Here is a 15,378-nt window from a genome sequence, read left to right on the forward strand (position 1 = left end):
TGAACAGTGGAAAATAATAGCTGTACACCTGCATAGTGAGTAGCCACAAGGAAAGAACTCTGACCTCCCTGCTCAGGTAGAGGTGTATTCATTTTCACATTCTCGTAGGATGTCCTCCCTCTCTCTTTCTCTCCTCCTCTCTCTAATTGTAAGACCTAAGGTCCTCATGTACAAGGACTGACAAACCCTTAGGTTTAAACTATTTGAGGTGCTTTAATACTTTATCTTTACTGTGGGTTTTATTTAGACACTTTATATAAATTCCTTACCTCATTGATCTATTTGGTAGCTGTGTTGGTCTGAGACAAAAAGAAATCCAAAAATCTAGAGCTCTTGGTTCAGAGATGTTACCTTTTATTAGATCAACTGAGAGTTGGTTTAATTAAAGGTGTCATCGCTGAACCAAGAGTTCTAGATTTTTGCATTACCTTATTGATACTCTTATTCACATGTTGCTTTATCAGTTTTCACCAGTAATTGTGAGATCCCTACTTCAAAAATGAGAGAAATCATGGGCTGTAAAGACACCTGCAGCAAGACCTGCATAGTTACATCTCTATGCAGTTTGCTCAGCCAAAGTGTTTATTAATCACATACAATTTCAGTAAGTCACATTTGGTGCAAATAATATTGGAGTCATAGGCTTTTGCTAATCAGATGACAACCTTAGTAAAGTGTCAGATTTTCAAATGCCTTTAAGTGGTTTTAGGCTAGTTTTGCAAGACACCTTTGTAAAATGATACTGAGTACAGGGATAAGATTTTTAACCAAGCATATATTTTTTTAAACAAATGTCATGATGAACGGAGAACATAACTATCAAGTTCAACCTAATTCACCACATGAGCTATACACTGTGACAAACTAAAACTGTGCTCACTCAGCTCTGGCTGGCTGAAGAGCCATTCACTTTCTGATGTTGTGTGCATATCTATTGTCCCTGGATCAGCAAAGGGATGGTGCAATAAAGCCAAAACCAGTGACATTTCTATGGCAAACCAGAAAGTCCCTTTGACCTTTGGGGAGAGAGGCTCCATCTCCTCCGCAGACACTCTGTGATGTGGTATCTGCGTTTTTGAGCATTGCCTTTAGCAGTCAATTTCCCTGACAGTCCAAGTATGCTATTATATGTAAACCAAAGACCACAGCATAAAAGTCACTGAGACCATGAAATCGCTGCAGAATTACTCATGATGCATGAGTAAACTGGATCAAAATGTGCATAGATGGACTGCTTTCTTTCAATCTTATTTTTTTTAATCTCATGTTCTGTCATGCCTGTCAGCTTTCTCTATTTGGGGACATGAGCTCCCTGGCTCCCAACAGTTAAATTCCCTAATGTTGAAAAAAAATCTTCCATTTCCTTCTGTAGGAGATGGTTTCTCTTTTCAGCATCTTCACGTGCTCGCTCCGAATTCCTCAATTTGATCTCCAGCATCATGTATTTCTTTTGCTCTTGGTCCAACTCTTCCTCCAATTTTGTCACTTGCTTTTTCAGGTCTGCACTTTTTTCTTCAATTCTTAAAGCCAGGGATGGGGGAAAGGGAAAAAACAAAAGCATTTTAGACCAAAGAATGCTACAGTACCTGTCATAAAAATTACAGCTTTTCATATCACTGCTAAGATTTTCTCAAAATAACCTTGTAATAGGTTAAAGAGGCACAAATTGCAGGTCCATGATTAAGGTTTAAGTGGGGATTCAGCCCTTTGGTTTTACAGGAACAATGCAGTTTCTCTTCTCCAGGCTATAGCACTCACTCTTGGGGCACAGAAGGACTTTTGAGGTGCTCTGATCAATCCAACAATTAGTTTAAATTGAAATTACTTTTAAAAATCCTCTTGTCCTTCCTCATGCCTCTCCTTTCCCCTGTCAAATCATCTGATCTAGGCTAAAAATAGATGCCACCAAATGAACCATATGAGCTGTAGTGGGATATGTCCTGGTATAGCTTATCTGTTTCACTGAGTGAAATGTGTTGCCCCCTGTCCTGCCCATTGATGCTGTGGGACAACAGGGGATGCGTTCTAGGGCTTCCGGTACTGCGTGCCCCTTGAATTCCTGTGCCGGATCCTACTCCTCACCAAGATGCGCCCTTGGGATTTCCTGGGTAGGTCTGCAAAAGCAGGGAACGTTGGAGTTTCCCTGCTTACCTAGATGCACCCCAGAGTTTCCAGAGGCCACACCTGTTTGTCTTGACTAGGCTGCTCATGCAAGACCTGCTCACACAAGGGCTGCCTGTTCTGTGTACAAGCACAGTGTGTTAAGCATCCTCCTCACGTAAGAAAGAGGTTAGGTCAGATATTAGCCCAGACCTCTCTCCAGCCACCTTTAGAAGCTGACCCACTTCATCTTGAATTTAATCTTCATTGGATTAAATGGGTCAACAATACTGGGTAGACTAATCTAATGTGCAGTAAAGCATCAGTGTCTACATGTGCACAGGATTTACTGCACAGTAAATTAAGCTAATACACCATTTGCTAGTACCAACAAATATAGGTACTAGATTAATGGTGTTTTACCTACTGTGCAGTAGTGCATGTGTAGACAGTGACTGGGAGGGCTTCAATGCTGCTCAGCTCCCACCAGCCATGAGTAGGGAGTGGGAGCCGCCTGGGACATGTACTGTATGGGCAGCAGCAGGGCTGAGGGGCAAGGGAGCTCTCTGCCCCTTGGCCCTGCTGCTGCCCATGCAGCATACACCCCAATCAGCTCCCACTCCATACCCATGCTTTGGGGGAGCTAGGAGCTGAGCAGCACCAGTGGCCCTGGTGCTACCTAAAGCAGCATGGCCCCATGCTGCACCGTGCCAGACCAGTCTTGCAACAAGCGGCACAGGTGGTGCCGGCTCTGAGGCAATCAGGGCCATGCCGCACCACTGGGGGCTCTGGCCCCAGTGGGCCCTGAGCGCCCCACAGCCACTGCTGCTGCAGGGGCAAGCTGTGGGCCCTGCAGGGGGGCTGGGGCCCTGCGGGGAGCGATTGAAGGCCCTGTGGGGATGCATGTGTGCTGTGCAGGGAAGACGTGTGCCCTGTGGGGGGGGGCTGTGGGCCCTGTGGGGGGAAGCTGTGGGCCCTATGAGGGGACAGTCCATGTACTGTGCGGTGGGGGCTGCACCCTGTGGAGGTGTAGGGGACCCACCTCTCCTGAGCAGTCTCCCCACAGTCCCCCCACAATCCACCCACATCCTCAAGCTACCCCCACAAACCCCTCACCCACATACCCAGCCACAAACCCCAAACCCCTGCACAAGCCCCATACCCCTCCAAACCTCACCCTCACAAACACTACACCCACCCACAAACTCCCCCAACTCCCCCCCTCCAAATTGCTTTACACTTGTAAATATAACAATAAAACATTGCTCAACTGATCTCTCTATATACAGTGGTGTTTTGTTTTAATAGCAGAAGAGCACTATTTTGGGTATTTTAATGAGAGAATTTGGGTTTCTTATCAGAGTATTTGCAATTCCTAAACAAGCAACACATCTCTGCTGGTGAGACAAGTCACGAGACCTGTGCAGAGGAGCCTGTCCAGAGTCAGCACGGGGGACCCAACTGAAGGACAGACAAGGTGGCTGACCGCTTGTCTATTTGGGACCAAGAGGATATGCTTTGACAGTTCAAAGTGGGCTACCACAAGGACCACATCCTCTGGGTGATAGCTGCCCAGATGGCAGAGCGGGGGTACCCCATCCAGGTCTGGCAAGGGTGCAGCCATGTGGCTGCAGGCCCAAGGGGGCGGATGCTGTTGCAGGTGGCAGCAGGTCACAGCCAGGCAGCAGCCCCCACTGCCAGACTGCTGCAGTGGGTAGAGGATGCAGGAGCCACTCCAGGTTAGGGCTCCTTCAGCAGTCCAGCTGGCACAAGGGGTAATGTCCAATACCAAGTGGCTGGGCCTCAGAAGCTCCTGAAGGTAAGTAGCCCTAAGCTGTTCACCAGGACAAGTTTTTATATTGCTGGGACCAGCACAGAGCAGGTTTTTATACTGCTGGGGCCAGCACAGGTGCTGGTCCTGGGCTGTACCTCCCCCTGGCTGCATATACAGAAGGAGCTGGGCAGGGTTATTTTGCCCCAAATGGCACAACTTTTCCCACAGCAAAATGCATGTCTAGGCATGTGCACTGAGGCAAAAATCCCTGGCTCAAATTTGTGCCACTTCTATTTGATCTGCTGCAAGTGCATGTGCCCGCATTTGTGGATGTGCCCTAAGACTGGCAAGACTGCTAGAGCAGATGAGTAGGGATCTCTGTAAATCGCAGCGTAAGTGCCCCCTGCAGTGGCTCCTTTAATGTTTTTCATTTTGCCTGTTGGCCCCCGCCCCACCTCTGATTGGTGCAGGAGTCCCGCTTGCTGCTGATTGCTGGGGAAGTGAAAACCGCAGCATATTTAAAACTGAAGTTTTTGCTTCCCTAGCAATCAGCGGCAAACAGCCTGGCCAACAGGGCCCTTCCACAAATCAGGGACAGGGAGAGCAAGTAGCAAAATTAAAAAACATTAAAGAAGCCACTGCAGGGGACACTTCCAGCATGATTTACAGTTGTCCCTACAAATAAGATATTCCCAGAATTTGTTACCAAGCTCAGAATCACAAGGCAAAGATGGCTTCAGAAATTCATGCACAAATGTCTAGAAAGTAATAGTCTTCCAAAAATCTGGACACAAGTTGACATCATTGCTATCCTGAAATCCAATAAACCACCAGAGTATCCAAAGAACCGTTGTCCCATCTCACTAATCTGTGTTATGAACAAAGTCATAGCATGCCTAATCCTGAATAGTACAGAGGACATCATTGATTCCCATGACCCAAAAGAACAAGCTGACTTTTGGAAAAGTGGTGTACCACTGACCAAGTTACATTACTTACATATGACATAGAAAATGGATTTGAAATGAGACAGAAAACAGGCATGATCTTTACAAACCTTACAGCTTCCTATGAAACTCTATAGTACTAAGGCCTCAAATATAAACTGCACTCTATGATACCTGACCACAAGCTATGAATTTTCATCATGAACGTGATCTTCAGCAGATCATTCCAGCTCACTTCCAGCCAAAGAGAAAAAAGAAGAGTATGAACTCTGAAGACTGGAGTTTCCCAAAGGGCAGTGTTAGCACCAGTTCTTTTCAAGGTGTAGTCCTCAGACTTCCCGCATACAACAGCTAAGCGATACATGTACACTGACAATGTTGCTATAGGAGCCCAAGGAATAGAGATGACAATACTGGAAATTATACTGCGTACTGACATGGAACTCATTGCTGATTATCTCCACAACTGACACTTAAAATTGAGCATCAATAAATCAGTATAATCCCTTGTCCACCTGGACAATTACCATGCCAGGAGCATGCTGAATATCACAGTACTCAAGCACATCCTTCCCCGTGAGCATATCCCAAACTACCTAGGACTTGCATTAGATTGCTGTCTCACCTATAAACATCACATTCAGAAGGTCATCAGTAAAGTCTCTGCATGGGTAGCTGCCTTAAAACGTTTAGCCAGCATGACATGGGGTGCCAACTTCAAAGTGTTCAGAACCACCACACTCACAATAGTATACGCCCCAACAGATTACTGTGCTCCTATATGGGCCCGAAGCTGTCACACTAGAAAGCTCAACATTGTACTTAACAGTATGCTGAGACTTATAACAGGCTGCACAACCTACACGCACATAGATTAACTTCCTGCATTCTTGGGCATTAGTCAAACTGATATAAGAAGACAGACCTTAACATCATTACTGGCATTAGAGGCAAGAGATGACAAAAATCACCTGCTCCATCAATTGGTAACTGAAGATCCAAACAGATGGAAGCTTAAGAGGCTTAAAAGTCATAAACAATGTATACATGAAGCCCATAAGCTCTTGGAAGAGACTGGAGATGCTAAACTAAACTTATGGGCCGCATCCAGGTGTGCAAGCATGTACGGGTTGTGGCACCATAAACCTCTTTATGGCACCCCAGACCACATGCCCAGAATGTTAAAACATGACCCATGCTGCAAATTTTCAGTGCAGGGGCAAATTCTGCTACCAGGAAATCCCAGTAGCAAAAAAAAACATTGAGAAAAGAAGTGGTACAGTGCACGCAACAGGAGCATGCACTGGCAAACATGGAGGCTTGGTCCTCCAGAGAGATGTTCTGGCTACCAGCAAGAATGTCTCCACTCATTTAGTTGTACCCTGGGTCCTCAGGCAGGCTGGGAGGAGCAAGGAAAAGGCAGTTTGCCAGAAGCGGGGCAATTTGACCCACACCAAAGCACATGTGCAGGAGTGTGCGCTGTGGCAAAAAGTGGTGGCATAAATTTGTGCTATTACTACTTTTGCCACTGCAAGTGCATGCCCTTGTATGCAGGGATGCACTCATGGGTAGCAATGGAGTGGGTTGACCACTGGGAAAGGTCAGACCTATTCCTCTACAGCATTTTATATCAACACCAAATGAGTCCCCCATTGGACATGACTTTGAGAGAGAAGTGTGGGTCAAGTTAAATAGACTGAGATCTGGATACAGATGCTTCAAAACAACACTGTACAAGATGAACATCTTGGACAATGCCCTGTGTGAAGGTGGTATCCAACAAACATTACAGCACGTAATCGAAAACTGAAATCTTTAAAACGTCCAGATAGGGCAGGTGGAATCCACACATCGAGCGATAAAACCAGACAGCGGCTCATAGATTTGGAAGTTGAAATCTGACACCATACAAAAGAGAGAGAGCTCGTGCTAAGTGCTACAGCCTGGTCTACAGCACCAGGCCTCAGAATCAACTGACATCTCAGGTCACACAATCGCCCAGAAGTCAGATGATAGCCAGACAGTGCCCGCTCCAGTTCAGACACAGGTTCAGACTCAAATTGGGCTAGTATCAAAGAAGATTTGCAGACTCCTGCTTCTCCTTCCGATCACTTGGAATGACAGAACAGACACCAGCACTGTGGCTCCAGCAGACTCCACCAGCATAAAAGCCATGTTTATATAGCACTGGTTCTGTCGGACAGAACATGTTGAAAGGATGCTTAACAACCAACTCCCAAAACAACAATCGACTCCCAAAACAGTTCCTGTACTTCCAACTCACTGATGGCCACCACTAGAGGTGGACAAAAAGAAGAGATTCAAGGACACCTTGAAGACCAACTTAAAAAAACATGATATTAACACCAATACCTAGGGCACTAAATCCCTGAACTGTCCCTGCTGGTGCTATGATGTATGAAAAGACATCAATCAATTTGAGAAAACTTGCCTCACTATGGAGACAGAGACAAGAGAGAAAAAGGGAAAGAGCTGTGACCTGACATCATCAGACTCTGCTCCTCCTAGAACTATTTGCTATATCTGCAGTTGAGCAGATCTTGGATTGGTTTCCTCAGTCAGCTACAGGTTCATTGATGACCTCCCTATTTAACAGAAAATTGTCATCCTCATATCGAGAGACTGGTGACAACGTAGGGATAACCAGACATGGAACATACAAACCAGATTATGGCTCAATCTAAGAAGTCCTAGGACATTTAAGGTGCCATGAGCTACTTGTAACACAAAAGAAAAAATGACAACAGGCTGGATCTAAAGCAATCATAGAATCAGAAACTTAGGGTTGGAAGGGACCTCAGGAAGTCATCTAGCTTCCCCCCCCCCCCCCCCCAAAAAAAAAAAAGCAGGGCTGTCCTCAACTAGATCATCCCAGCCAAGGCTTTGTCTACTAAGATTTTAAAAACCTCCAAGGATGGAGATTCCACAACTTCTCTGGGTGACCTGTTCCATTACTTTACTACCCTCCTTAGGAGAAAGTTTTTTCTTAATATCTAACCTAAACTTTCCTTGCTGCAACTTGACACCATTGATGCTTGTTCTGTCATCTGTCACAACTGAGAACAGCCTAGCTCCCTCCTCTTTGGTACCATCCTCCAGGTAGTTGTAGGCTGCTATTAAATCTCCCTCTCAGTCTTCTCTTCGCCAGACTATAAAACCCCACTTCCCTCAGCCTTTCTTCATAAGTCATGTTTCCCAGCCTACTAACCATTTTGCTGCCCCAAACTGGACTATCTCCAATTTGTCTACATCCTTTCTGTAGTGGGGGTTCCAAAACTGGGCATAGTACTCCAGATGTGACTTCAACAGTGCTGAATAGAAGAGAATAATCCCTTGATATGCTGGCAATTACCAGTGCAGTCCAGTATGCTGTTAACCTTCTTCGCAACAGAGGCACACTCTTGGCTCATATTGAGCCTATTATCCACTATAACCCCCAGGTCCTCTTCTGCAGAACTGCTGCTTAGCCAGTCACTCCCCAGCCTGTACTGGTGCATGGGATTGTTCTCTCCTAAATGCAGGACTCTGCACTTCTACTTTATTGAACCTCATGAGGTTTCTAGATTAATCCTCCAATTTGTCTAGAACTCTCTGAATCCTACCCCTACCCTCCAGCATATCTACTACCTCCCGCTCCCTGGTTTGGTGTCATCCATGAATTTGCTGAGGATGCACTCCATCCTGTTTTCCAGATCATTGATGAAAATGTTGAACAAAACTGGCCCCAGGCCCAACCCCTGGGGTGCTCTGCTTAATACAGGCTGTCAACTAGACATGGAGCCATTCATTACTACCCTTTGAACCCAACAATCCAGCCATATTTTTATCTACCTTATAGTCCATTCATTCAACCCATACTTACTTAGCTTGCTTATGACAATGTTGTGGGAGACCATATCAAAAGCCTACTAAAGTCAAGGCGTATCACATCCACTGCTCTCCCCACATCCACAGAGCCAGTCACCTCATCATAGAAGGCATTCAGGTTGGTCAGGCATAACTTGCCCTTGGTGAATCCATGCTGACTGTTTCTAATCACCCTTTTCTCCTCCAAGTGCTTACAAGTGGATTCCTTGAGGATCTGCTCCATGATTTTTCCAGGGACAGAGGTGAGGCTAACTGGTCTATAGTTCCCTGGATCCTCCTTCTTCCCTTTCTTAAATATGGGCACTACGTTTACCCTTCCCCAATCATCCGGGACCTCTCCTGATTGCCATGAGTTTTCAAAGATGATGACCAATGGCTCTTCAATCACATCAGCCACCTCCCTCAGCACCCTTGGGTGCATCCCATCCATCCCCATAGACTTGTACGCATCCAGCTTTTCTAAGTAGTCCCTAACCTGTTCTTTCACCCCTGGGGGGTGATCACCTCCTCTCCAAACTGTGCTGCCCATCTTCCAGTGGAGATGAAGTCTTCTGCTTGCTGCCAGAGGTCACAAGCTTCCAGCTTCCACCTTCCTAGGCATTCATGTCCTTTTCCTTCTCTAGTGCTGCCTCTGGCAGCCCTTCCTCCACAGTCTTAGAGGTCTCCTCAATATTATGCAATAGCTGTAAAGTGTATCCTGCATCTATCCAGTACCTAGCCTTACAGGCCCATGGCCTGGAGTTGGAGCTTGTAGGATATCCCGCACTACAAATAACATTTACCGCAATGAAGTGCCCAAATCTGTCCCAAGGTACCTGTTTGCCTCCCATAACAAACACTAGCTATTTCTGGACCTACCACTGTCTAGAAACATTACAGCAAATGCTCAAACAGAAGCTGATTCTTCGGTATTGCAGTACAGCACCAAGTTAATGGATATAATTTCATCTAGGACAACACTACCTACCTATCAAACATTTTTCATGTAGGCAGTATCACATCCAAACTTACAAACTCCTGTTTATTTCATGGGGTTGCTTACCTGTGTACTTATCTGCATACAACCCCATCAAATGCTCACAGATTAATTTTAAAATGTTCGTCTGATCCTGTTGCCCTGTGTAGCTAGAGAATACCCTTGTAGTTGTGAGTGGAAACAGATGTCACCTTTCATCAACTTTGTGCCACCAGAAAAACAGCAAATAGATGTCCATACCTTTCACAGCACCCCAATGTGGCTGCAACAATAGATAGTAATAATTTGTGCCACTTTATTGTGCCAGACTTCTATTTGTTTTATAGCAGGAGAACATGGGCAGCCAGGACTGCTTGCACTTTCCTGCCACCCCAGGCAGCTGTCTCCAGGGTGTGAGTCCTGTGCACTCTAGGAACTCATGTGCAGGATCAGGCCCTTCAAGTTCCAGGAGCACTTGCCTGGCTTTTCCCCACTTGCAGAAAGGCACCCCTGGCTGTCAAACTCACTGTGGTATGGTTCTGGGGCTGAGAATGCCAATCAAAATTTAAAAAAAAACAAGGAATAACCCACTTGCCAAACTTGTAGGCTCCACTTGGGGTACCAATACCTCCATGATATGTTCATCTGCTCTTACACTGTATTATTCAGTTGCAGAATACTGTGCTTCTGTATGGGACCCCCCAGCACTCGTTCCTGCCCAGGGCAGGGGGTTGGACTCGATGACCTACTGAGGTCCCTTCTGACACTAACACCTATGCACACCAAGCTAGTGGACACCCAACTGCATACTACAATGTGTCTGGAGTGGAGTGCACCCCACTTCACTCTCCTGGTTACTAGTCCTCAGTAATATTGCTTCCCATCATCTCTGCTGCATAAATGCTGAAGTAAACTTACTAGCCAGACTCCGTGATAATTGTAAGCTGCCAGTGCACTGGGACATATTTCACCCACCAATAGCTCGGCTGCCCTCAAGATGTCTAATATGGTCCACCTTTTTAAAACCCTTTGATTTTTCCTTACTTACTCAATGGCACGAAGAATGGTCAGCACAAGCACCAACCAATCACCACATCATGTACAACCCTACAGTCAGTCAACCAGGATTTAACTGGCCATGCTATTACTGGGCATTTCTCAACCATTTTTGAACTGGACAGGGTCACTGTGCCCCAGACCTATGCCAATGAGGCCTTCGCGATGACAACAAATGCCTTTGTGGATAAATTTAAACTGTTGGCTTGCGTCTACTTATTATGGTACCTGGTGGCCTTCAAGTTCTTCATACTGTTGATGACATCACCTTAAGATAGCTGAAACAATATGCCAAAACCACATACGCTAAATAAAGAAAGCTGATTGCTGACCCCAACCCTGGACCTCACCATTGTCCCAGTTTTTGCCATTTCTAGACAGTGAAGATACTGGGGGTGAATCTCTGGAGGTGAGGAAAGCTGGGGATCCCTGCTTGTGCAGGTGCACCCCAGCTATTTCCAGGAACCCCAGAGATTGCTGGGGGCACATCTCTGCAAAAGAGGAGCATATCTCACAAGATGAATGGGTGGAAGAATGGGCTACATGTGTTTTGTCCAATGAAGTGGAGTAGCTGTGCTGGTACAGCTGATCTGCTTCATTTGGTGATGACTGTGGGAGGATTTGTGTACACTTAATGACTGGGTACTAAATTAAGAGCTACATCTTCATACCAGCACATCTGCTCAGGCTTTGCCCACCCGACATTTTTGTGCAGAAAACAGGTGCACAAGCCCCTTGCTTCTCTGTGTGAACCATCACAGGCTGGTATGAAAGCACAGGCTGGTGGGGGAAGGTGCACACACAGGAGGAGCCCCCTGGGAACTGAACAATGGGAACTGAGCTAAACTCTGAAAGTATAAAACTCAGCTGTGAATAGGTCTGGTCAAAGTCTTGGCTGAAATGTTCCTATTCTGCAGGGTTGTGCCAAACATGCAATTTTTCAAGATAAATGATCAATTTTTGTGGAGTTTTCTTTTGGGAAAGTCAGAATGAAACACTTACACTATGGGTGAACATATATTTTGCCCACTTTATGGGGAGGGGGAACTTGCTGCTCTGGAGTGCCAATTACATTGTAACTGTTAAGTCTGCATGTTTCTGTCAGGATGCAGGTGAACTAAACTGCTGTAACCTGAATGCAACAGGGTTAAAGTTGCAAGTTTTTCTACACTTACATCACTACAGAAGCATGCAGATATAAGGGTTACATTGAAAGGGCTTACATCAGTAGCATTTGTTATCAAGACAGCAGGTGTGTCAGGTTGGATTAAAATGAATCCCAGTGTCTAGCTAAGCCACCCCAGGGCCTTGTAAGATTTGTAGTTTGGGTGCCCTTTGCCCTCATAATGCCTCCTGGGCTGGGCTTCTTGGTCAGACTGATTGTGAAGTCAGCAAAATAAAAATGGACATGCTGACACTTTTTCTTTTCCACTGGATGCCCTGACTAGCAAAACACTAGTTTCCCAGGGAATGGAAATCCCATTTTTTCAATCCTCTCTAGTCATAAAGTACCTGGGATGGGAGCAAAGCTGCATTCAAACAGCTCTGGGAAACATAGGTCCGGGTATGTGTCTAAACTTGACCCCCTCTTTCTCCTTTAGGCAGCTGAAACCCCAGATCTAAACACCCCACACACTATGCAGCTCAGACCCATTGCTAGAGAGGCAAGTATCTTCTCTGTCCTAAGTGGGATTAATTTTTGCTTAAGGACAACACTGCAACAAGGATTTCTGGGCACTGCCAGGAGCGGGGTTACCTTTTCATACTAGACTCGTACTCAGTCCTCTGTTTGCTCAGTTCTGTCTTTAGCTCTGCCACCAAGCTCTGCAGGGCCCTGGAGCACTTGGCAGAGTCTCTGGAAGCAGTGGCAGGGTCACTAAGCTCACTGCTACTGCTGCATGCTTCAAGCCTTTGAAGGCTGTTGTCCAGATCCACAGTCTTGACTTCGCTTTGCGACAGCGAGCCCTGAGTAGCCCACTCAGTTCGGAGAGAGCTTAAGGCTGAGGTGTCGCTGGCCCGACAGGCTGGGCAGCTGCTGACAGAGTCCATGACGGAGATTTCACAGGATGACGTTGACCATGTGGTGCTGGCAATGCTGTGTGTGCTGAGAGAGAGGCTGGAGGAGGGCACGTTGTCATAGGTAGAGAGTCTCTGGGACGAACCTGAGTCTTTTACCCGTTCCCCAGAGGAGGTCCGGCGGTGCCCTCGGAGAGAGTACAATCCATTCATCAGCCAGTTCCCACCAGAGGACAGATTGGGGATATCTAAGGATGAGCTGCCCAGCTTGGGGCTCACAGACCGTGCCCCCTGCTGGCGAAAGGAGTATTTCCAGGGGGGCAATGTTTGCACTCTTTTGCTGGGACTGGTAGCTGGCTGGCTCATTTTGCTGCTGCGCTCCTGAGGGGTGATTTTAGTCAGAGAGCCAGGCACAGCATTCAAGACCACAGCGCTGCCAGGATGCAGGTCACCAGGGCTGGGGGCACTGTGCTCTGATCGGCTTTCCTCGCTGTCTTCTTCAGAGATCCATTCCACAGTGCTGCGCAGGTGTGCAGGCCAGGCTGCGGGCTGGCTTCCTGATGCATCAGCCTGTGGAACAGCAAAGATCCGCCCCTGCTCGCTTATCAGAACAGTCATCAGGTGCTGAACCAGTGAGGTGCCTGCGGGGAGCAAACACAACCAAGGATTTAATCAGAGAAATGAAAAGGCCTCAGATATTCATTTCCTGGGTCTGAGAAACTCCATGGGGCAGCTCTGGGAGCATAATGTACAATAATGGACCTGTATAAATAATACATGCTAATAACTCTAGGCTCTTCCATCAATGGATTGGAAAAGACAAGTAGCATTGTTGCCATGATTACAGATGTGGAATATGAATTCAAAAATGTCTGTGCAGGGTCTCACATAAAGGAGCCCTCATATCTTCAAGGTTTAGTACACTGCAAGTGGTTTTTAGCAATGTTATGAATGAATAATTACACTGTCTTGCCCAACATCACAGAGTTAATCAGTGACTGAGTCAGCAGAAGAACCCAGGAGTCCCAACTGCCAGACCTTTTACTCTAACCAGTACACCACCCTGTTTTTGTTAAGCAATGGGAGTTGGAGTCCTTACAACAGTGGTGGTATATCTATTTGGTGGCATGAAAACAGAACAAATGGCTTCTTGCATCACTCAGTGACTACCTTGCAGTTCCATTCTTTGTCAGGATGCACCCCTCTGCCGTCTGTCTTCTCCCCTGCCTGAACCGCACAGCTGTGTGCTGGGTACTTGGGGCAAAGTCACCTTTGGTGAGATTCCATTGAGGGAAATTGAACTCTTCTCTGGTTTTTGACAAGTTATTACTAACCCAACTGGCTGGGCAAAATATTCCATATGGGAAACCAGGGTGCTAACAGACACCCAGTCATGAGGAGCCTCTGCTTCTTTTCTATCAGTGAAACAGACACTAACAGACAGCATCTTTTACCAAAACTGCAATGGCTATGTCCTGGAAATGGGAAAGTTGCATAATCAGTAGTAATTCATTTGCTAATGAGGAAAGTATTCCAACACTGTAAGGCAGCATGTAAGGTATCAGCTGAACCATGGCATGCCATGCTCCGGGGTTGGGGCTTCAGCGGCAGATACTGAATCTGAGACTGCTGGAGCTAAGTGCATGAGTGTGTACTGCTTGCATTGAAAGTCACCCTTTTATCAGCCAAAGCTGTAGTAGTCTCACCTAGGTGTGTCTGTGGTCCAGCCACCACTAGAGGGAGACCGAGCACCACACTGGATAGGTGTATATTACAACTGGGACCTAGCTCAGCCCTACAGCTCAATCCCCTCAGCTAGAGTTACCACACGTCCAGGTTTTCCCAGACATGTCCTCTTTTTGGACCTTCCAGTCTCTGTCCTGGCAGTTTTTTTAAATATCAACATACGTCCACGATTTTGCTCTGTCTCCGCTCAGCATCAAAGTTTTCCCCAGCACTTCCTGGCTTGCCCCAGCCAGGAGCTGCTTGGGGCTGGGGAGTGGGAGCAGGGCATCACCTGCATCTGCCTGCAAGCCCCAGCAGCTGCAGGCAGGTAAGGCCCAGACAGACAGACAGAAAGAGACAGAGAGAGAGTGTGTGTATGTGCACATGCAAGTGCCTGCTGGTACTGGGGCTGCAGCAGGGCAGGGAGGCAGGGCAGGTGCCTGCCCCTCCAGCTGGGGAAGGGGAAGGGGAAGGGGGGCTTCTTCAGGGGCAACAGGGAGCTGCGTGGGCAGCAGGGCTGGGGGAGACAGAGGGTTGTGGGTTGGGAGTGATGGGCACTGGCAGGGCTGGGTGTGGGGGGCAAGGGGCTATGGGTAAGGAGTGAGGGGCACCAGCAGGGCTGTGGGGGATGAGGGGGAGAGGACTGTGACTTGAGTGAGGAGCATGAGTGGGGAGGGGGACTGTGGATTGGGAGCACAGGGCACAGGCAAGGCCAGGAGGCTGCGGGTGGGGAGTAAGGGATATCAGTGGGGACGGGGCGGTGGGGCTATGGGTTGGGAGTGAGGGGCACCAGCATGGTCTGGGGGGTGGGGTACTGTGGATCAGAAGTGAGGGGCAGGCACTGGCATATCACTGCTCCCCCATAATCATATTATCTCCCCCCCACAAGTGTCCCCTTTTTTTTAACTTGGAAATAT

At 47.2% G+C, this 15,378-nt stretch overlaps 1 protein-coding gene across 8 annotated transcripts in view; it reads right to left on the reverse strand.

The window, feature by feature from the left end:
- Nucleotides 1-517: 517 nt before the first annotated feature.
- Nucleotides 518-15,378, reverse strand: part of ARHGAP22 (Rho GTPase activating protein 22) — a 347,339-nt gene continuing 332,478 nt past the window's right edge. For all 8 annotated transcript variants that reach the window (XM_019499465.2, XM_019499462.2, XM_019499464.2 and 5 more), the window contains 2 exons: nt 12,477-13,377; nt 518-1,520 (listed from right to left, as the gene is read on the reverse strand). In XM_019499465.2, the coding sequence (XP_019355010.1) occupies nt 1,292-1,520; nt 12,477-13,377 (1,130 nt within the window). In that variant the 3' untranslated portion in view covers nt 518-1,291. The remainder of the gene's footprint in view (nt 1,521-12,476; nt 13,378-15,378) is intronic.

The sequence above is a fragment of the Alligator mississippiensis genome, chromosome 6, assembly GCF_030867095.1.
Source record: "Alligator mississippiensis isolate rAllMis1 chromosome 6, rAllMis1, whole genome shotgun sequence".
NCBI classification, from domain to species: Eukaryota; Metazoa; Chordata; order Crocodylia; family Alligatoridae; genus Alligator; species Alligator mississippiensis.